The sequence below is a fragment of the Megascapheus bottae genome, chromosome 5, assembly GCF_031878675.1.
Source record: "Megascapheus bottae isolate mThoBot1 chromosome 5, mThoBot2.hap1, whole genome shotgun sequence".
Classification (NCBI taxonomy): Eukaryota; Metazoa; Chordata; class Mammalia; order Rodentia; family Geomyidae; genus Megascapheus; species Megascapheus bottae.
The window spans coordinates 896313-919000 of NC_143513.1; the positions used below are offsets into that span (position 1 = coordinate 896313).

Sequence of the window (22688 nt, forward strand, 5' to 3'; positions counted from 1 at the left end):
AGTGCTCAGGCCCTGAGTTCAAGTCCCGGGACTGGCGCACACACACACGGGGTGTGGGTGCTTTATCTTGCTTTCTTATTCCTTCATGGATGAGATTCTGGGAGCCCAGGCCTAAGCCAGGATAACCATTTGGGGTTAGTATTTGACCTTTTGTCTGGCACCATGACCGCCCTACTGTGGCTCTGCCATGCTCCACGCCCGGTCTCGCGCCCTCTGGAGGTGTGCGGTGGGTGGTGCTGCTAAGATGTTTTTCTTTTCTTTGTAACGTGTCCCGGTAGGAGCAGGGAGAAAAATGGCTGTGTCCAGGCCGTGTACTGGGGTGATGCCTGCCTTCATGTGGGGGATCACAGGCGGGCTGCCTGGAGGACGACTTCGGAGCTCTTCCTCAGAAGCGCTGTCATGAGGAGCGCAGGGGCTGGCCGCGCGCAGGCACCGGGCTCCGGAGCACTGCAAGGAGGCAGCAGCCAGCACCGCCTCGGGACCCTGAACGCTCATCATCCCTGGCCCGCTCAGGAGGCTTGGGGAGTGTGGAGGGCACCGCGGGGAGAGGCAGAGCCGCCCCGAGACCCGCCCCGAGGCCCGCTCCCAGTCGCCAAGGCCCTCACCCCTCCACCCACAGGGCGCACGCGCTCCCGCTCAGAGTTCCGAGCTGGGCTGCCCCGCCCACTCGCTCCCGCAGCCTCTAGGTTCAAGTCCAGCTCCTCCCCGCCGCCCCCGCGCCTCCCCCCGCCGGGGCGGGCGTGGGGAGGGAGGGAGCCGGCTCCGGAAGCCCGGCGCCCCCGCCCCGGCTGCACTCTGGAGGGCCGGCCGCGCAGGGGCGAGCCACGCGGGGCTGGAGAGCGGGCTACGGCCAGCGCCCTCGGATCCCCGTTCTCCCGGGACCCCTTGTCCTGCCCCTTCCCACACCCCACCCCGCACGCCTCTGCCCGGAGCCCCCACCACGTCCACCTTCCAGATCTCCTCCCCGCGCCTGCCCGAGCCCCCAGTGCCCCCCGCGTCCCCATCCCTGGTGCCCGGCCATGGCGGCCCTGAGCACTGCACCCCTGCTCGGCTGCCTCCTGGCTCTGCTGGCTCTGTGCCCTGGGGGGGACCCACAGACGGTGCTGACCGACGACGAGATCGAGGAGTTCCTCGAAGGCTTCCTGTCAGAGCCGGAGCCGGAGCCCCGGGAGGACGACGTGGAGGCTCTGCCGCCTCCCGAGCCCACCCAGCGTGCCCGCAGAGCCCAGGAGAGGGGCAAGCCAGGGGCAGCTGCAGAAGGTGAGAGCCGGGGTCGAGATGGCTGCGGAGGGCCGACAGCCCGGCGCAGGCCTCCCAGGGGCTGAGGAACGGGCGCTCTCGCCATCTCCTAGCGGCACACGGTGCCAGGCATGGAGCCAGGGGCGTAAAGGAATGTCCGCTGCAGGGTGGCATGCTGTTCTGGGGGACCTGTGGAATTAGTTGCTTATCCCCGACACCGCCAAACTAAACAAACATAGGCCTGGGCCATAGGGGAACTATGCCATAGCACCCTGCCGTCCCAACAGGCTTTCAGTCTCTCTGTGGTCTTTAGGGTTCCTGCCCTTGGCCTCTGGTCCTCGGAGCAAACAGGTAGGGGCCGTAGCTGCAGATCTCTGCCCTCCAAACTTGCAGGTGAAAGTGGGCAGTGGAGAGTTCCATTGAGGCCTGTCGCCCTGTGCCTCTTAGGTAATCAGTGCCAATAACTCTTGGCTGTTTATTGTAGCTCTTTGGAGGATGGCAGAGGATCTTGTGATCTCTCTCTCAGGAGATTGTCAGGCACCATTCCTCACTCCTGAGGGCAGCAGTCTCCCCTCCGCCCCTGCGGTCCCAGCTGTAGGTCTTTCCTGGCTCTTGAATGGTGAAGCAGTTCTGCTTCTCCTGCTTGTTTTATAACTTCCTGGGTTTCAGCCAAAGTGCCCTTGTGTCTTTTATCCCCCATGAAATTCTCAGCAGCATTTACAGTTCCTGCTTAGTCCCACCTAGGGTCCATGCTTCTAAACTCCTCAACATGCCACAGTAGTGACAAAGCTCCTTGCTTGTCCCTCTGTCTTCCCAGTGGCCTCCAGGATTCCCTATTATTGGTCCTTCTTTCACTACCCTTCCTAGACCTTTAATGTCTTCCTCCTTTTGGGGCTTTACAACCTACAGAAAGCCAGTGGCTCATGCCTATAATCCTAGATGTACAGGAGGCAGAGATCTGAGATTCTCAATTCAAAGCCAGCCCAGGTGGGAAAGTCTGTAGACGTTTATTTACAGTTAGCCAACAAAAAGCCATAAATGGAGTTGTGACTCGAGTGATAGAGTTCCTGCCTTGAGCAAAAAAGCCTTGAGCTCAGGTCCTGAGTTCAAGTCCCAGTGTTGGCATAAACAAACAACCCACAAAACCTACAGAAAGACTCTATAGGGAGACTCAGAGAAGGTCAAGTTCCATGTCCTTTACTTTGTGGGGCAGTTTATAGGGAGGACAGCTGTTCCTAAATTTAGGCCTAGATGGCTTGGTCACCTGTGTGTCTTCCATGCACAGCATAGAACAGAGCTCCATGATTGGCAAGTGGACACGAGAAGGAGTAGGCTATGAGGGTCCCCAGTTGAGATCTTGGCAGGGGATGGATGCCTCTCCCTGGAAACTTGATTGTCACATGTTGTCTTTAGAGAGGCTGACATGTGAAGTTGGCAGCCCTAGACTCTTAGGAAGTTCCAGCTCTAAAGCCTGGCATGGTGGCTCATGTCTGTAATCCTAGCTACTCAGGAGGCTGAGATCTGAGGATCTCCGTTCAAAGCCAGCCCAGGAACTAAAGACACTGACTCTTATCTCTAGTTAACCACTGAAAAACCAGAAGTGGCACTGTGGCTCAAGGGGTAGGGCAGTAGCCTTGAGCTGAAGAGTTTAAGGACAGCACCCAGGCCATGAGTTCAAGCCCCACGACCCGAAAAAGAAAAAGAAAGTTCCATCTCTACCACTTGGAAAAGTGCTTAGCCCATTTCCTGTCTATACTGGCAAGATCCTCCATGCCCAGTCTGTGGGCATCCTGAGGGACCACATGGGAACACAGTAGGCCTTATCCATTTGTCTTATCTACTTGCCTTATCATCTGTCATGGACAGGGTCTCCAGAAAAGGTCAAAGGGAAGAAAGGGAAGAAGGACAAAGGCCCCAAGGCAACCAAACAGCCCTTGGAGGCTTCCAAACCACCCAAAAAGGGAAAGGAGAAGCCACCCAAGGCCACCAAGAAACCCAAGGAAAAGCCACCCAAAGCCACCAAGAAACCAAAGGAGAAGCCACCCAAGGCCACCAAGAAACCCAAGGAGAAGCCACCCAAAGCCACCAAGAAACCCCCAACAGGGAAGAAGCTCACCACTCAAACCCCCATAGAAATCCCAGAGTGGCCACTGCCCATTTCCCCCAGTCCTGGCCCTGAAGAGTCACCCCAGGAGAGAGGTTTGTGCTAAGCTACCTGGGGCCTGTGTGTTCTGGGGAAAGGAGGGTGAGAGTGGAGTCCTGGGACCACTGCTTTCTACACACACGGTATGGTATAAAGCCTCAGGGTTATCAGGGACTTGGCGAGGGTCAGTGCATGCCCTCAGGTCTTCAGCATCTCCTGTGCAGAAAGAGCACCGAGTAGCCGGGTCTCTGTCTACCTTGCTCAGTGGCAGAAGTTTTGGCACAGGATATGAAAGCATTGTCCCCAGGGTCTGGGGAGGTGGTCATGTTCACTTGTATCTGGGCTTCTGTGTTGCAGAGGAGGCCTCCCCAGACACATGGCAGGGTCACGGAGAGGAAACCTTAACGGTAGCCAGGGAACTTCAGCCTGGTGAGTGGCTAACCTCTTGGCCTCAGGCCAAGGACCCTCAGGCCTGGAGCACCCAGAATGGGCCTGAGTAGAGCAGTCAGGCAGCCCCTGGCATCTTCCCCTCAGAGCCAGAGGAGGAGACGGAGGTGCCTACACTGGACTACAATGACCAGATAGAGAAGGAAGACTATGAGGACTGTGAGTAGCACCTCTGCTCTGGTGTGGATCAGACCCTGGCCTGGGCATGGATGCTTCCTACGTGAGGCCATGTCTCAGAGCTTACCTCCCTCTCAGTTGAGTATATCCGGCGCCAGAAGCAGCCCAGGCCACCGCCCAGCAGGAGGAGGTTCTGGCCAGAGCACCCTGAGGAGGAAGTTGAGGAGCCGAAAGAAAAGGACAACAAAGAAAAGGACAACCGTAAGACAGGGTGCAGATGGAGAGAGGGGCACAGGGAGGTGCTCTGGCCCACTCCCACCTCCTTATCTCCATAGAACCAACTTTGGAGCCTCTGTTGCCCCCAGATTATGGGGATGGCTACATTATCCCCAACTACGATGACAGTGAGTATTGAGTGCCTCAAGACCCCAGGGGCTGGGAGGGTGATCAGGCTTCTATGCCTTCCTAGCCTACTTTCCTGGTTCCTAACTTTGCTCTTGTCCTTATCTGAGGTTCCTTTGGCCTTCTCCTCAGCCCCATCATCCAATGTGGACCCATCCCTCCCTGTCCTGTGGTCTCCACTCCCTTCTACCAGCTCATTGCCAACTGCCAAGCAGTTGCCAGCTCATTGCCAAGCATCTTCCTGCACCTCACCCCTTCGGGGGCCCCTTGCCCCGCCTCCCAGGAACCTTCAGAGTCACGTTTTCCTAGGAACAGCCCCCTTCATTGCTCTAACCATCGGTCCCAGGTCTCAAGGCCGAAGACATCCGCTGTCACTCAGATTCTTGCCCTGGTGCCAATCTCTGCCCAGCCTGGATTCTTCCTTTCCTTTCAGGGGGCACAGGCTGGTGATCTCAGCAGGGCTTTATGCCTCCCATCTGACTTCCCAAGTTCTTTGCCTCTCTCCCCTTGGTCCCATCCGGTTTTGTCCTGGAGGTTTTAGCACAGGCGCAGGGCCACCTATACTCAATTTTCTTCTTGCAGTGGATTATTACTTCCCACATCCCCCACCACAGAAGCCCGACCCTGGACAGGAGACAGATGAAGAGAAGGAAGAGCTGAGTGAGTGGGACCACGTCACCCTTAAGACCAATTCTGCCTCCCACACCTCTCCACTTCTGTGTACTCCAGCTCAGTCTGACCACCCTACAAGCCCAGGGCCAGGTTGACCAGCCTCCTCTTCCTTGCACCTTCCAGAGAAACCCAAAAAGGAGGGCAGTGGCCCCAAGGAGGAGACAGAGGATAAATGGACTGTGGCAAAGGGCAAGGACCACAAAGGTATCTAACACACAGATCCTGTGGGGAGCATCTAGATGCCTATTGTCCTGGGCCCTTGGCTCCACCTCTCCCTTTCTTGTTGTCAGAGACCCAGAAGGGCGATGAGCTGGAGGAGGAGTGGTCTCCAGTGGAGAAAATCAGTGAGTGGGACTGGGGGTGTGTTGGTGGGCAATAGGGTGAAGGTATCAGGACAACAATTTGATCCTGGTCACACATGAGAGCATAGATATCTTGAGGGGGACTTAGGGCCCCAGAGGACTTTCCTTCTTAGATTTTGTGTGTGTGTGTGTGTGCATGCACACTCATACATGCTCATATTGGTGTTTGAACTGAGGGCCTCATACTTGCTTAACCTTTTCCACTTAAGGCTAACCTTCTACTGCTTGAGCCATACCTCCACTCCTAGCTTTTTTGCTGGTTAATTAGAAATAAAATGCTCTAGAATTTGTCTGCCTGGGCTAGTTTCAAACCACAGTCCTCAAATCTCAACTCCCTGAGTAGCTAGGGTTATAGGTGTGAGGCATCAGTACTCAGCTGCTCTTAGATTCTTGCAACACAGAAGGGGGAGATCCAGGAGGTGAGGGTATCCTTGCTTGGCTTCATCTGTGCTCTGGCCTACAGATGGCTTGCTGCAGAGGGGCAGAGTTTGGTTCTTAACAGCTGGGATGAGGATGCAGAAAAGGATAGTCTAGGACCTTTGGCAGAAAGTGAGGCGCTCCAGCTGCCTTCACAGGCAGGAAAAGCAGGCAGTGCACAGAGAAGTTTCTGGCCTGGGTCTGAGTCCCCTCCAGGAGAGTGAAGTCTGAAGTATTGAGAACCAATGGCTACAGTTCTGCCCTTTGATTGGCCTCTCCAATGTGAGGTTGAATTCTTGTAGAGGGGCTGTTGGCTCCTTAGCGCTGGATTGGTGGAGGGTCTTGCTCACAAGCCATCCTCCTGGGGTACATGTGCTCAGAGTGCCCACCCATTGGAATGGAGTCACACCGCATTGAGGACAACCAAATCCGTGCCTCCTCCATGCTGCGTCACGGCCTGGGAGCACAGCGTGGCCGGCTCAATATTCAGGTGGGTGAATAAACAGCCTACTCCTGGCAGGCAGGGGCTCCCCTTCCATGCTCAGCCTCTTCTTCAACAGGCTGGCACAAATGAAGATGACTACTATGATGGGGCCTGGTGTGCCGAGGATGACTCACAGACCCAGTGGATCGAGGTGGACACCAGAAGGACGACCCGGTTCACAGGCGTGATCACCCAGGGCCGCGACTCCAGCATCCAGTATGTGGTTGGGTGCTTGAGCTGTAGAGAAGGGCTCTAGTACAGCTCTTGGTCCCATTGGGGACATTACAGTTGGCCCTTGAGCTGGCCCATCAAGACTAGAACAATCCGTGGTGTGAGTGTTTTGCACATTTGCAATTCACAGCTATTCAGAAGGCAGAGAAAGAACTGAAGTTGGAGGCCAGGCTGTGCAAAAGTTCCTGAGACCCAGTCTCAAAAACAAGCCACAGGTGTTGGTGTACAACTGAGTTCCCAGCTACTTCAGCAATAAAGGAACACAGTTCCTGACTGGTTCAGGAAATGCTAGCCCCAAAATACCATATTTGGGGGAAAATAAGGCCCTAGAAATACACGTATCTCAAGTAGTAGATGTAGATTGCTTGTCTAGCAAGTGTGAGACCCTGAGTTGAACCAGAACTACAAAATAATAACAATAATAGTAACAACAGCAAAACATGCAGGAACAACTCTGTACCTCCTCAGCCATGGCTAGCAGCCTCAATGTTCAGATGATCAGACAAGATCAGTAACAGGCCAGGTGCTGGTGGCTCACGCCTATCACCCTAGCTACTGAGGGCTGAGATCTGAGGATCACAGTTCAAAGCCAGACTGGGCATAAAAGTCCATGAGACTTTATCTCCAGTTAACCACCAGAAAACCAAAAGTAGAGCTGTGGCTCAACACAATAGAGTGCTAGCCTTGAGCTGAAGAGCTCAGAGACAGCGCCCAAGCCCAGAGTTCAAGCCCCGTGACTGACAAAAACCAAAAACCAAAAGAGATCAGTAACAAGACTGCTCATGGACATAGATAGGCCCAAGACCTGACTCTTGATACCCAGACACGCAGGCACTATCCTACAGTTCTTTTGGCTCAGAAAGGGAGGCCGGGAAGGGGAGAGGGGCAAAGACTCAAGAGCAGCCTTGCCCCTAACTATACCTGTTCCACAGTGATGACTTTGTGACCAGCTTCTTTGTGGGCTTCAGCAATGACAGCCAGACGTGGGTGATGTACACGAACGGCTATGAGGAAATGGTGGGTACCAAAACCCTTCACTCTGCTCCTGTCACCTGGCTTGGCTCCCCTTGGGGGGAGGGTGTGGATACTGTGGGTAAAGGGCAGCTACACTGAAACCTGTCCCTCTTCAGACCTTCCATGGGAATGTGGATAAGGACACACCCGTGCTGAGTGAGCTCCCAGAGCCAGTGGTGGCCCGCTTCATTCGCATTTACCCACTCACCTGGAATGGCAGCCTGTGCATGCGGCTGGAGGTGCTGGGCTGCCCAGTGACCCGTGAGTATAGAGGGGCAGGCTGGGTGACCTGCAGGTAGGTCCACAGGCAACTAGTTCGTAGCCCTTCCTGCCTGTTTCTACCCCCTGCAGCTGTCCACAGCTACTATGCACAGAATGAAGTGGTGGCCACTGATGACCTGGACTTCCGGCATCACAGCTACAAGGACATGCGCCAGGTTGGTTGCTGGTGTCCCAGACAGTCGTGCTGGGGAAAGAAGAGAGGCCCAGTGCCCTGGGTTCTAAGGGAACATTGGCTGTTCTTTGCCCCGAGGATGAGGCTAAAGGTTGGACGCTTATGCCTATAATCCTAGCTACTAAAGAAGCTGACATCTAAGGATCACGATCTGAAGCCAGATCAGGGAAGGAAGTGTAAGATTCTTATCTCTAACTGCTACCAAAAAGTCAGAATGGAGATACAGCTCAAATGATAGAGCACCAGCCTTGAGAGGGAAAAAACTAAGGGACAGAATCAGGCCCTGAGAACAAGCCCCAGAATCGGGGCAGCAGGGGAGGAGGAGAAGCAAGGAGACTAGATCTTGGTGCACATGAGACTGGGGTTACGGGTCCTTCCCCACAGAACAGTGGGAGGGACGCTTCGTGATAGTGCCCTCTTTCTGCCAGCTGATGAAGGTGGTGAACGAGGAGTGTCCCACCATTACCCGCACATACAGCCTTGGCAAGAGCTCACGAGGCCTTAAAATCTACGCCATGGAGATCTCAGACAACCCTGGGGAGCACGAACTGGGTGAGGGCTTGAGGATAACCTTTTGCAAATACCTTGGATGTCCCGGGCTTTGTGCTGCATAGGAGGCTGAGAATTACAGGCTTCATACTGCATTCTTAGCCTGTATGGTTGATATGGGAGCTCCTGTAGGAATTTAGGTCTGTCTTGCTGGACACTGGAAGCCTCCTTTCTCAGACACCCCAGACCTCACCAAAGCGAGTGCTTGCTATGGCTCCTGCCCTTTCAGGGGAACCCGAGTTCCGCTACACAGCTGGGATCCATGGGAACGAGGTTCTGGGCCGAGAGTTACTGCTACTGCTCATGCAGTACCTGTGCCGCGAGTACCGTGATGGAAACCCTCGTGTGCGAAGTCTGGTGCAGGACACGCGTATCCACCTGGTGCCCTCGCTGAACCCTGATGGCTATGAAGTGGCAGCTCAGATGGTGGGTATGGGGCTAGTCAGGGGGAGCTAGGGGCAGGGGCCATGGACAGCCAAGATGACTGCCTGCTCTCCCTAGGGCTCAGAGTTTGGGAACTGGGCCCTGGGGCTGTGGACCGAGGAAGGCTTTGACATCTTTGAGGACTTTCCGGATCTCAACTCAGTGCTGTGGGGAGCTGAGGAAAGGAAATGGGTCCCCTACCGGGTTCCCAACAATAACCTGCCCATCCCTGAACGCTACCTGTCTCCAGATGCCACGGTGAGGAGCAGTTTTAGATGTGGAGGGAGCTGGTAGGTGTGGCTGAGCTGCAGGTACTGAAACTTAGGCTGGGAAGGAGTCAGAAGGACAAGGACAGGAGGACAAAGGAGCAGTACTTGTGGCCAGGGGCTCCTACATTTTACTGACGGAACATTGGTCTGTGGTGGCCACCTGCAGGTGTCCACAGAGGTACGGGCCATCATCGCGTGGATGGAGAAAAACCCCTTTGTGCTGGGAGCAAATCTGAATGGGGGTGAGCGGCTCGTGTCCTATCCCTACGACATGGCCCGCACCCCCAGCCAGGAGCAGCTGCTGGCTGCAGCCATGGCAGCTGCCCGTGGGGAGGATGATGAAGAAGCATCTGAGGCCCAGGAGACCCCAGACCATGCCATCTTCCGCTGGCTGGCCATCTCTTTTGCATCTGCCCATCTCACTATGACTGAGCCCTACCGAGGAGGATGCCAGGCCCAAGACTACACCAGTGGCATGGGCATTGTCAATGGAGCCAAGTGGAATCCCCGGTCTGGGAGTAAGTCAGCCTGGAGGTGCTGGGAGGGGAGGGATGGACCCCAAGGAGAGGGTGACTGCGGGGTTTCCTCTGCACAGCTATCAATGACTTCAGCTATCTGCACACCAACTGCCTGGAACTATCTATCTACCTGGGCTGTGACAAATTCCCACATGAGAGTGAGCTACCAAGAGAATGGGAGAACAATAAGGAGGCCCTGCTCACCTTTATGGAGCAGGTAGGGCAGCAGGGGTTGAGCCTGGGAGGAGGATGAAGCCTAGGGCAGAGTGGGATCCTGGACATGGGGTCTCCATTTGGTCCCTTCTGCCACTTCCCTCCCACAGGTGCACCGAGGTATCAAGGGTGTGGTGACAGATGAGCAAGGAATCCCCATTGCCAATGCTACCATCTCAGTGAATGGCATCAACCATGGTGTGAAGACAGGTACCTGTGTGCACACCTTTACCTGCCTTTCTCAGGTGGGCCCACCTCGTTCATCCCAAGTAGTATTAGCAAAAGGGACCAAATCTGTGTGGCTACCCAGCAGGGTCCCTGCTTCTCTGAACTCTGCCTAGAGAGGGTGGACCCTGGGAGAATCAGAGAGGAGGGTGGAGCTGGGGGAGGGGGAGCAGTGGCTCTGGGACAGCCATGTTTGTCTTCTCTGGGCAGCAAGTGCTGGTGATTACTGGCGCATCTTGAACCCGGGTGAGTACCGGGTTACAGCCCATGCAGAGGGCTACACCTCAAGTTCTAAGACCTGCAACGTGGACTATGACATCGGGGCCACCCAGTGCAACTTCATTTTGGCCCGCTCCAATTGGAAGCGCATCCGGGAGATTCTGGCCATGAATGGGAACCGGCCCATTCCACGCATCGACCCCTCACGCCCTATGACGCCCCAGCAGAGGCGCATGCAGCAGCGCCGCCTGCAGCAGAGACTCCAGCTAAGGGAGCGACAACGGCAGAGGCGCCTCAATGCCACTGTAGGCCCTGCCTCCAGCCCCACCCCTGCCCTCACTACCTTCCCCTTGCCTGCCCCCACCCCTGGTACCACCCAGGGCACCTGGGACCCTGCTCCCACACAGGCTGGATACTGGGAAGAGTCAGAGACCGAGACCTACACAGAGGTGGTGACAGAGTTTGGGACAGAATTTGGGATTGAGCTAGAGCCTGAGGAGGAAGAGGAAGAGGAGGAAGAGATAGCCACTGGCCTCACAGACCCCTTCTCAACAGTGGAGACTTACACAGTGAACTTTGGGGACCTCTGAGACCAGGGTCCTGCCGACACCCTGGCCTAGTTCAAGCTACAGCAGCACTTGTAAGCCTACACCTGCAGACAGCAGCCACCAGCACGTGGAAGGTCCCCTGAGAGGGACCCCTAGGGGACTAGAAGGCCATCAGACCCAAGAGCCCAAGTCTGTACAATGGCTCCTATTCTGCCTGCCAGCCTTTGGGGAGGGGCAGGCAGGGAAGCCAAGGCCACACCAATAAAACAAGCTCATGGCACTGACCTCTGCTGTTCTGTCCAGTTCGCTAGGGATTCTCCACACAGCCTTTCTCCAAGGCTCAGCCTAGCAAACACTTCATGCTTTATTTACAAGGCTCATATTTGAAATGCAGATTCCTCTTCTAGCTGCCCAAGTTAGGGGTCCAACCCCAGGCCGCCCAGATCATCATCCTCTGCTCCAAAACCTGCAAAGCTGATGGGTTGGCAGTCCAGGCTGCGCAGGTTCACCAGGCAGGCAGTTTGTGTGGTGCTGAAGTCAGGAACAGTCACTAGCAGCACCATCTGGTCCTCAGGGCCTGCAAAGCAGCCATGTGGGTCCCACTTACATTCTGGGTGAGGCCTGCTCGCCTAGAAGCCCTCAGACATAAGCAGGAGCCACAGTGGAGGGGTGTCCACAGAGGCACACTGCTCAGATCCCACCCAGCTGCCACTGGGCAGACCCCAGGCTGTCCAAAGGAGACCAGTCTCCAGATGAGAACAAATTGCTTCTGACAGGCTCAGGCTTGGGCCCCTGATAAGGCAAAACTTACCCTGGACGATTTTGGAGTCAAATCTGGGACTGTTGCCACAGAAGTAGACGTGAGGGCATTCAGCAAAGATGAAGGGGTCAGTTTTGTAGAAAGGGTAGCAGCCTGGGGAAGGACCTGGTGCTGAGCAGGGCTTCTCAGCCTCTGTACAGGGCACTCCCGCCATGGGGTTTGCTCTGCACACATCATGCAGCAACATTTTAACCCCCTCCTACTAAATGCGAGTACCACTGCCCCCCCTCCCCGCCCACCGTGCCTCCCCCATGACAGTGCCGTTTTCACATGGTTCAAGAAGCAAGTTGGACCCCTGCCTTAATGAGGGGTAGGAGGTAAAGGGGGGTTGTGCTCAAGTTTCTAGCGTATCTTCATGGTCTCCAGCCCTGAGAAAGCCTTGGCCATAGATACAATTGACAATCTAGAGTGAAGCTGGGTTCCTCTAATCCTAGTTACTCAGGAGACTGAGATCTAAGGATGGTGATTAGAAACCAGCTTGGAGGCTGGAAAAGTAGCTTAGTGGTACAGTGCTTGCCTGGCATGCATGAGGCCCTAGGTTCAATTCATCTGTACCACAGAAGCAGAGAAAACCAGAAGTGGTGCTGTGGCTCAAGTGGGAGAATGCTAGCCTTGAGTAAAAGAAGCTCTGGGACAGTGCCCAGGCCCTGAGTTCAAGCCTGGGTGGGAACCAGGTCTGGCTCCCTTGTCCACCAATGTGATTCACAGTGTGACCCATTACCAAGGGTGTCGGGCGCTGTGGGGCTGATGTGTCGGACCCTCAAGGTCCACTCTAGGATCTCCAGATGGTCCTCCATGCTGCTGTACCGGAAAATGTCACTCACATTCTGTCCTGATGTCCCCAGGAACCTGTAAAACAATGCTCTGCTGACCTCTGTCTGGGAGCCCCCAGAGCCATGCTGAAGACCACCTGGTGGACTCATCAGTGTCACAGGACAACCTTGCAGGGAAGGCAGACACCAGGAAAGCCCTCCACAGCCCTGCCCAGGCCCAGGCTCACTGTACCCCCACATCACATGGACTACCTGACTCCATCGATGGTGGCCTGGTAGGGGTTGGTGACCAGCTGGAGGGTGGAGTAGGCAGTGGCCAGTGGGAGCATGCAAGGGTGCAGGGGCTGCTGGGGGAGTGTGTAGTTGGTCGGATCAAATTCCCCTGGCATCACATCCACGGGCACCGAGGCCTGGAGGGCACAAGGCAGGGAGAGTTCATAAGCCCCAAGGAATCTCCTCATCTCTCCTCTGGCCAACCCATTTCCCCTTCACCCGCCTCATGGAAGCTTCCACCCCACCCCCCACCCTTTCGGACAGGTTCTAGTCACTCACACTCAGCTGCAGGAGGATCTCATCTAGCATTTTGACTGCCTCCACGCTGGCTGCCTGGGTTTTCTTGGTGAGGTACTTGGCCTGGGAGTAGAAGCCCAGGGGATTATTAAGTGGGACTCAGGTCAGAGTGACAGCTGGCACTCCCTTTGGTCCTCAACACTGAGGAGAAGGGAGCAAAGTCCCCAGAGGGCAGAGATGGAGGTGCCCACAGACCCTGAGCTTCCCACAGGCTCTGCACCTCAGGGAAGCAGGCAGGCTGAGGGCAGCCAGGAGGTTCTATACCTTGTTGATGGAATCTCTGCTCTGGGTGCTGTGGCTGAGGAGGTTGCCAGCGAGAATGACCCTGGAGACATGGGCGGCACTGCACTGCTCCCCTTCATCCCCCAGCTGCCCTGTCACCACATCGACCATCAACTGGGTTCCCAGCAGGCTCTCGCCACCACCTCCGCCGAGCCCCAGCCCGGACACCAGCAGCACAAACCTGCAGAGAGATTGGGGACCTGTCAGGTGCCAAGGAAGTAAACAGCCTCTCTGCAAATAGTGGGGCTCCAAAGGGGGATCCTCACCTGTCTGTGTCAAGAGGGGGTGTGGGCGACTGCGGAGCAAGATCAGCAAAGCAATGGTCCTCCACCTCAAACCTGCCATCATCTCTCACGCGGCCCAACACGGCCAAGACTATGCCTGCGGAGTGGTAGAATCAGGCCTTGAGAGGGCTGTGCCATTGAACTCTTTTTGGATTCTGAGGCTAACGCCTACTTCCTAGGTCACACAGCCCCTGGGTGGAGGCAGGGAGAGCCATCATGAGAGCCTCCTCTGGCCAGAACCCACACCTACTTCTCCACGTACTCTAGGGCTCAGGCTGACCTCACTCCTACCACCTTGTTCGCCCCCTGCTGGATCTCTCCAGCATCTCCGATTCCGCACCCACTGCTGGGCTCCTACCTGTGACCACCTTTGACACATCGATGGTGCCTTTCAGTTTGATACGCTGTAGTTCATCCTCCAAGACCAGCTCATCATCTGGGTGGATATATTTGCTCCGTGGAGGCTGGGGTAGCAGGTTGTGCTGGAAGGCAGAGATGAGACGTAGCCTCAAGGCCAAAGCCAGCCTGGTGTCTGTGTTTTAAGATGGCACTGCAGTGCTCACCTTTCTCAATCTGCTCCCTTGTCCCCACAAGCAGAGGCCCAGCCCTGATACCCTTGGAGGAAAGTGGCACGTCAGTGCCTCCTGGGGCAGGTCTCACCTCCTCACTTATCTCCCTCAGGATGGAGGGCTGGAGCGGCATGGCTTTGAACAGAGTACCCACCACACAGCACTTCTCTCCAGGCTGCAGCTCACACAGCTTCTTCACTCCAACTCCACTGCCTAGGCAGAGGGACAAGGGGCTCTGAATGTAGCTGGACCCTGGATACCCAATGTTTTCATGAAAGAAGGCAGGGAAGCTCTGTCAGATGGGACAGACACACAGCCTGGGAGTCACCAGGAGCTAGAAGAGGCATGAAGAACCCTTCTGTCGAACCTCCAGAGGGAACCAGCCCTACCAGCACCATGACTTCCAGAACTGTTCCATAAAAGAAAAAAATACTTGTGGCTTGAGGCACCCAGAAAAGTACTTGTAGTACTTTATCCCTACAGTCATGAAGGAAGAAGGAAATGGGGGGAAGTGAAAAGGGTTGTATTGCCCAGGCTTTTACTAAGAGAGGGAAGAGGAGAGACAGCATAAGAACTTCCAAGAAACAGAGGACTCATGGCCACCAATACAGGTCAGTGACAACACTGGGGTCCCGTGAGACAGTGCCAGGCCTGTCATGCTGAGGGGCTCTGTAGCTATGGTGTGGTTGAGTAATTTGCACAGAAGACAGGAAAACCACTTCCCTCTATGGATAAAATACTCACTGTCAATGCCAGAACTAAGCTCTTACTTGGGACCAGTCTTGAAGCCTAACTTTCAATTCACAGGTAACTTCACTAAACCCTTGTGAAAAGAAATGGTTCATTTCTTAAGGTAACTGGGAAGTAAAGTTAGAAAAATTTGATATTCTATGTTCTAATTCTATGTTTTGGACTGGTAGAAGTATACCCCAAATTCACTCACCCCAGTGCTGCTGGGCCCGGCTCACTAGGAATGGTCTCATCTGGATAAGGCGGGTGGCATAAATGTGGGCATACTGTCGGCTAAAACTTCGTTCTCCAAGCCGAAAGGGTTGTGAAGAGTTGGTGTAAGTTGCTACAGGCACCCGGGCAAAGGTGGCATTGTTCACTGAGGGTGGGGAGAGCAGAGTATGGGCCCTCTGGGCTGCCTGCTCAGAAAACATGGCTACACTTCTTGCTTGCTCTGTTCAAATAGACAACAGTGTTCAGGTCAAGGAGGATCACTGCACGGACACAAAAAGACATTCCTGACACTACTATCTGAATCCAAGGCAGCAGTTCTCTTGGCATCTCATCTAAGCTATTACACTGTACCCAATGGGCATCAGGAACCAGGGGAACAGATGTGGTGTTCCCCTGGTACTATTGCTGTCTGGATACAGATATCACACTGTAAACCTAATACAAGTTGGTCATTGGTGACTCACTCCTGTAATTTACCTAGCTACCCAGAAGGCTGAGACCTGAGGACCCAGGTTGTAAGCCAGACTGGGCAAGAATGTTTGTGAGACTTTTATCTCCACCAAACTACCAAAAAAGATGGAGGTGGAGTTGTGGCTCAGCTGGTAAAGCATTAGCCTTGAGCAAAAAGACGCTCACGGACAACACTTAGAATCATAGTTTAAGCCTAAGCGTAGCTATTTTCCCCACCACACACACCAAATCAAACCTAATCTAGACAGAGAGAAAAGGAAAGCTGGGACTGTTTCTCCCAAACTCCAAGTTCAGGCATTCCGTGATTGTTCTACATATCTGCCTGGAAACCTGGAATCTCAAATCACACCCCAAATGGAACTTCTGATCTGCACCTACCTGGCTCCCTGACACCACCTCAAACTTTGGGATTGAAGCCATACTTCTTACTAAACAATCCAATAGTAATAACTAATAACAAAACAGCAAATTAATAAAAACGAAATGAATGAAAACCAAACAAAATACATATTGCTCTGCTCAAAACTCTCCAAAGATTCCCTAATTTCATCAAATAAAGTCTTGTGTCCTTACAGTAGCCTATAAGAGCTGCTCCACTGTCTTGGTTGCTCCTCCCCTCAGGGTGCTGCGCACTCCCCTTGGGACTCCTGGGTTCCTTCCTAGCACAACAGGGCCCCAGCCAAGGCCTCTCTAGTTCGGTCCACACAGCTGTAGAGCTCACCGGCTCACTGCTTCCAAGTCTTTACTCAAAACTTGCCTTATTTCTGCTAATTTACAATTGCAACCCTCCCCTAGTACATGACAGCATTTGCCTCCCAACCAATCCTATACTTAAAGTTTGCTTTCCTCCTCCAGCTACACTCCGAGCTCCAGGAGGAGTTGTTTTGTCTGGAGGTAGTACCAGCATCTAGAGCTGCACTGTTTGCATACGGAGAAAAGCTGGCATGTACCTGCAGCATGGACACTAGATTTCGAAGAATGTGTCAATATACTCTTCAGGAGCTGTTGAAGTACTAGGATAAACTAGCTCGGACGTGGTACCACAGCTTTCTCGGGTTTTTTTTACGGATTTTTTAATACGGGTCAACGTTCCATATCTTGTCTTCCACCTCTCCTGGCCGCCTCTGGCCAATGCCCTGGTTCCGGTGTTAGCCCAATGGGAGAATCAGATTAACTTTACTTCACGCATCGTGTGGCTGCGGCCCTTCCGCCGTCCCCGCAACAGGGGGCCAATATCGGCCCCGCTGGGCCGCCTCCCCGCTCAGCCCACGCAACTGGGCGGAATGCCCTCGGAGATACGACCCCGCAGTCCCAGGAGCACCCCCAGGCTGGACCCAAACCCCAAGCTGAGACCGCTAGGTAGAACCACACTCACCGCGCCGCGCGCCGCCTCCCGCCAATCCCCGCGCGCCCGGCCACGCCTATCCCCCCGCATTCCGCCAATCGACACGCATCTCACCAATCATCGCCCGCTCTGCTCCGTCCATTCCCTACGCGCCGCAACCCGCCAATCCCCGCCAGCCCAGCCCCGGATGCAAAGCCAGTGTGGAGCCACGCCCCTGGTTTCCTGGGCAACGCGGGGCGGGACCGGCGCACGGGCCCCTCCTCTGTGCGCGTGCGTGCGCATGCCGAGCAACTTCGGTGCCACGCGAGCGAGCTGCGGTGCGTTTGTGGGGCTATCAGGACGTGTGGACGTGGGCGGGGACAGGCCCCCCCCCCCCGTGATCTTGCCCCGGGAGTACCCTTGCCGTACTCCAGCCAGAGCACAAGGAATATGTCTAACCCAGCGGAAAGGGCTTGTTGCAGCTTTGCTCCCAGTCCACCCCGCACTGTTCCTGTCACTCTCGCGTCTCTCTGTGCGCCTGTTCTCTAGGTCTGGGTTTGTGGATGTTACAGTTCTTGCAGTGGCATTGCCACTCCTCTAAATACCTGTTTTATTTTTGCTTGTTGATACTGGGATTTGAACCCCGGGCCTGGGTACCGTCCTGTTCCTTCTCCGCCCAAGGCTGGCATGACACTGCCCGGCACCACTCCCGGTTTCCCGGTGGCTGGTTGGAGGTGAGAGTCTCAGGCGTTTCTGCCCGGGGCTTTCCCTCCCCCCTCCACCCCCGCGGTGCTTAAACTCAGTGCCTGGGCGCTGCCCCGAGGCCAGTGCTCCACCGCTTGAAACCCCAGCCACACTTAGGGTCTTCTGCTAGTTAATTGGAGATAAGAATCTCAAACTTTCCTGCCTGGGCTGGCTTTGAATCTTAACCCTCCTCCTGAGTAGTTAAGGTTTTAGGCGTGAACCATGGCCCCAGGCTGGCTTATTGTTTGTTTTGTTTTGTTTTATTTTTTTGCCAGTCCTGGGCTTCAGCTCAGGGCCTGAGCACTGTCCTTGGACTTTCTCAAGGCTAGAGCTCTACCACTTGAGCCTCAGCACCACTTCCGGCTTTCTTCTGTGTAGGTGGTACCGTGGAATCGAACCCGGGTCTTCGTGCATGCTAGGCAAGCACTCCACCACTTGGAGTCACAGCACCACTTCCGGCCTTTTCTATGTATGTGGTACCAAGAAATTGAACTCGGGTTTTGGTGCATGCTAGGCAAGCGCTCTGCCACTAGGCCAAACAGCCGGCCCTAGGTTGGCTTTTAACTGGTTTGTTTTCCTCATATCTGAGCTTCCTAAATAGCTAGGATTATAGATGTGATTCTCCAGTGCCCAGCCTTTTCTATATTCTTGACACATGAATCAATGGAATTCTCAAATAAGCCCTTGGAGCATTAATAATTTTTACAGATGAAGAGACTGAGGCAGAGAGATACCCAGCTAGTGAGCAAAATGTAGGGATTCTCACAACAGTGGCCTTGACTGCTTGTTAACATTGTACTGTGCTGAGCCTAAACTACAGCTTTCTTTATGTAGTGGGCAAACATAATAATACCTCTTCCATGCTGAAAACCTCTTATTTATTTTTCTGTCCAATTACTCTGCCTGGAACCTCTGATGTGATGCTGAATGGAAGTAGTGATTGCGGTCACCTTAGTCATGTTCCTTATTCAAAGAAAGGAAGGAAGGAAGGAAGGAAAGAAAGAAAATAGAAGAGAAAGAAAAAGAAAGAAAAAAATAGAGTTGGGAGCATGGCTTAGTGGTATAGTGCTTGCCTAGCATGCATGAAGCCCTGGGTTCGATTCCTTGGTACCACCTGCACAGAAAAAGCTGGAAGTGGTTTTGTGGCTCAAGTGGTAGGGCTCTATCCTTGAGAAAGCCCAAGGACAGTGCTCAGAGCACTGTCTTTCATCAAGCACAATAGTTGTAGTCTCTTCATTTATAGACATGATTATTTGAGTTGGTTTCCTTCTAGTATGCTGAGGTTTTTCTGTTTTGTTTTGTTTTGTTTTTTAACCCTGGGGTGCTTACAAGTTTTGGCATCATTTTTTTTTTTTTTGTCAGATATGGGGTTTGAACTCTGGGCACTGTGCTTGACCTCTTCAGCTCAAAACTACCACCCTACCCTTTGAGCCACAGTGCCACTTTTGTTTTTTTAGTAGTTAATTAGAGATAAGAGTGGCACAGACTTTAGTGGCTTTGAACTGAGATCCTCAGATCTCAGCCTCCTAAGTAGCTAAGATTACAGGCGTGAGCCACTGTGCCTGGCTTGGCAACACTTTTAGTGTGTGTGTGTGTGTGTGTGTGTGTGTGTGTGTGTGTGTGTGTTCGTTTGTTTTAGGAGACAGGGTTTTCATCACTGTATGGCACAGGCTGACCTCACATTTGTAATTCTGCCTCCTACCCAACCTCCATGAGCCACCACTCCTAGCAAGCTTTGATAATTATGTACCAAGCTACTACTGTTGTAAGGTGAGAATTTATAGAATATACAGAAGCCGTTCTTTGCCAGTTCAAATCTTGGAGTCTTTATTAAAAGGCCAGTGTCTGCATGGTGGATTCACATCTTAAAGGCCAGCAACTAGAAACCACACTCGGTGCAGTCAGTAAACAGGCTAGAGATGACAGAACAACAGATACAATACCAATAAGCCAATTCAGCTCCAATGGAGAGCTGAATTGGGACACCATGGTGTCCCAGAACACCCAGGAGACTGGACACAGGACTGGTCCTGGTGCCTAAGCTGATTCAGACTTCAGTGGACTCAGGGCAGAGGCAGGGTCACAGGAAGCTCCCAGTCCGAGTACTGGACTGACAGTAGCCTAGTAACTGACCAGCCAAGTGCCCATTCCTGTCTCCAGGGATGCAGGCACCACCCATCACCTGGGGGAGGGGGACTTTAATCTTCCCCCACCAGGAGGACTAGAGCCAGATCCCAAAGCTCTGTTTGTAGGGCTTTGAAGCCTTTGAAGCTCACCTGGAGGCTAGGCATCTGCATTTAATGAATAGCCTCTTCTCACCACTGAGTAGGCACTGGGTAGGGAATTCCCCCCCTCCAGCCAGAGGTGCTAGGATGGCTGAGAAGCCCCTAGCCCCCAGCACCTGGATAGGTGCTATAACTCGGTTTCCTTACATAGGCTCAGCCACCTTATTTCACTACAAGCAAACAACAAAACTCCCTGGAAGCCTAGTCTTAGGAAGACCTCTCATTTTCATGAAGGAAAGCCCTTCACTTTCATTATGTTTGACAGTAAAGAAAAGACAGAATAAAAACAACCTTCCATGTTACCAACAAAGAACTGTATTTCAAAATTTCCATTTGGGAACACACCAGAGTGTTCTGTTCCACACAAGACCTGCACATAGTGGAAAGTTCTATGGGAGTGGAATGGGTTGGGGGGAGGGTGGGGAATGTATCCAGCTCTAGCCACTTCACACCTTCCTGTCTCTTCCCAGGGAAGAGGGAAGGAGCCAGAGAAGTGCAAGCAAAGGCCACATTCCTCAGGCATAACCCTAGAGCATTTCAAAACACAAAGCAATGAAATATTCCCTTCCCCACACCCACACCAAGTCTTCTGGGAAAGTTTGGCAATGCTTAGTGGCAAAACTATCTGCACTTGTGATTATTTCTTTGGTTTGATCTCTCCAGGCATTCCTTTCTTTTCCTTCTTCCCTCTCTCCCTCCTCCCTCTCTCTTCCCTCCTTCCTTTCTTTCTTTTTTGCCACTACAGCTTTTTTAGTACTACAGCTTGAATTAGAGCCTAGGCACTGTCCCTGAGCTTCTCTTGCTCAAGGATGACACTTTACCATTTAAACCACAATTCCACTTCCAGCTTTTTGGTGGTTAATGTTATATAAGAGTCTCATGTACTTCTCTGTCCAGGCTGGCTTTGAATTGTGATTCTCAGGCCTCTGCCTCCTGAGTGGACAGTGTTACAGGCATGAGCCACAGGTGGTGGTTTGGGCATCTCTTTTTTTCTGGAGGCAGCAAAGCCAGATTCCTAATCTTTCCATAAGCTCACAAGCAACAGCAGGCTCTGGCACAGATGTTTTGATTAAAAAGTCTGTTTAACTCTGACTCTTCCTCCGGCCTCATGACATTCATCTCATGTCTCCAGAATGTGGAAGGGATGGATGTATAGAAGAAGTTGGGAGTTCTGGGGATCTCAGGAGAAGAGAGGGTAGAGGGGCTAGTGACAGCCCAGGGCATGAGGAGGAGAGATAAGGTTCTATTTTGGAGCTGTGTGTCTTCACACATCTGCAGTATGTCCCAGGAGATAATCTGTAGATAGGAGGCACAGAAATAAAGTTCTAAGGTCAGAGTCCGCTTCAAATGCCAGGAACAGTAGGGGCAATGTCCTGGAAGAAAGAGCAAGGAGAGAGTGTGGGTACAGGGTATATGGTCAGTAAAAGAGAGGCCAGGATGGGAGATCTATCTATTGCACACATGTGTATGCACATATATTCACACATACTATTAGGAAAATGGGGGAGAAAGGAAAGAAAAGCCAGACTCCATCTTCCACAGGCAAGGAATATTTATTGAGATAGAGCAGCAGGGAGGGACACAGGCTTCCTGAGGTCTTGGAGACTGTGTGTCAGAGTTGGGACAGGAGCTGGGTTTTATGGGGCCTGAGCAAGGAGGTGGAGGTTAATGCAAAAGCCACTAGGTCATGGGAGGTGGGGGCCTCTCTGTTGGGCCCAGAGTAGAATGTTTACAGCTGGGGGTCGGGAGTTGGGCCTCGTGGTAAAGTGCTTGCCTAGCGTGCACAAAGACCTGGATTCCATTCCTCAGTACCACATACATAGAAAAAGCTGGAAATGGTGTTGTGACACAAGTGGTAGAGCTCTAACCCTGAGAAAGCCCAAGGACAGCACTCAGGCCCAGAATTCAATCCTGGGACTGGCAAAAAAGAAAAAAAGAGATGTTTACAGCTGAACTTAGATATATTGCCCTGCTGGAGTTAGGCAATCTGCACTTACTGCCTGCGGGGTATCAGTATGTACCTAGGAAAATGGGGGGGGGGTGTCAATCCTTCACACACAAAGACTTACATACTTGCAAAGAGAGGCTCCCCCATGGCAAGACCTCTCTGAACCATTTATGGATTGAAGGACCTGCCTCTCTACTCAGCCCATTATTTGTATGTATCCACCTCCCCCACACCATCTCCTGTTTTCCTAGGTGCATACAGATACCAGGCAGGCAGTAAGTGCAGACTGCCTGACTCCAGCAGGGTAATATATCTAAGTCCAGCTGTAAACATTCCACCGTGGGCCCAACAGAGAAGCTCCCACCTCCCTTGACCTAGCGGCTTTTGCATTAACCTCTGCCTCTTGCTCAGACCCCATAAAACCCAGCTTTTTTTTTTTTTTTTTTCTGTTTTTTCTTTTCTTTTTTTGGTGGCTCATGGGGCTTGAACTTGGCCTAGATGCTGTCCCTGAGCTCTTCAGCTCAAGGCTACTGCCCTACCCTTGAGCCAAGCCCCACTTCCTGTTTTCTAGAGGTTAATTGGAGATAAGAGTCTCAGGTCCTTTTGTGCCTGCATGGCTCTGAACTTTGATCCTCAGATCTCAGCCTCCTAAGTAGCTAGGATTACAGGTGTGAGCCAAAAACACAGCTCTTGTTCCAGCTCAGACACA

At 53.3% G+C, this 22688-nt stretch overlaps 2 protein-coding genes across 3 annotated transcripts; one reads left to right on the forward strand and one right to left on the reverse strand.

Moving 5' to 3' along the window:
• The first annotated feature begins 803 nt into the window (after nt 1-803).
• On the forward strand, nt 804-11230 carry Aebp1 (AE binding protein 1). The gene is made up of 21 exons (XM_090332483.1): nt 804-1260; nt 3106-3438; nt 3740-3811; nt 3917-3988; nt 4085-4207; nt 4282-4350; nt 4931-5008; nt 5144-5224; nt 5311-5364; nt 6180-6289; nt 6360-6499; nt 7447-7531; nt 7645-7789; nt 7880-7965; nt 8411-8534; nt 8761-8957; nt 9033-9212; nt 9390-9741; nt 9819-9958; nt 10065-10164; nt 10390-11230. Exons 1-21 carry the CDS (start codon nt 1020-1022, stop codon nt 10986-10988), a joined length of 3381 nt encoding a protein of 1126 aa, XP_090188609.1. The 5' UTR covers nt 804-1019; the 3' UTR covers nt 10989-11230.
• A 67-nt stretch (nt 11231-11297) lies between these two features.
• Nucleotides 11298-17118, reverse strand: Pold2 (DNA polymerase delta 2, accessory subunit). 2 transcript variants are annotated; one of them, XM_090332484.1, is made up of 11 exons: nt 17054-17118; nt 15188-15427; nt 14336-14457; nt 14034-14157; nt 13658-13772; nt 13374-13572; nt 13092-13172; nt 12792-12949; nt 12488-12615; nt 11758-11859; nt 11298-11523 (listed from the first exon to the last, which is right to left on the reverse strand). In XM_090332484.1, exons 2-11 carry the CDS (start codon nt 15405-15407, stop codon nt 11363-11365), a joined length of 1410 nt encoding a protein of 469 aa, XP_090188610.1. In that variant the 5' UTR covers nt 15408-15427; nt 17054-17118; the 3' UTR covers nt 11298-11362. The 2 variants fall into 2 exon arrangements, with proteins under 2 accessions (XP_090188610.1, XP_090188611.1); XM_090332485.1 differs by lacking the exon at nt 17054-17118 and adding an exon at nt 16629-17004.
• Between the last annotated feature and the right edge of the window lie 5570 nt (nt 17119-22688).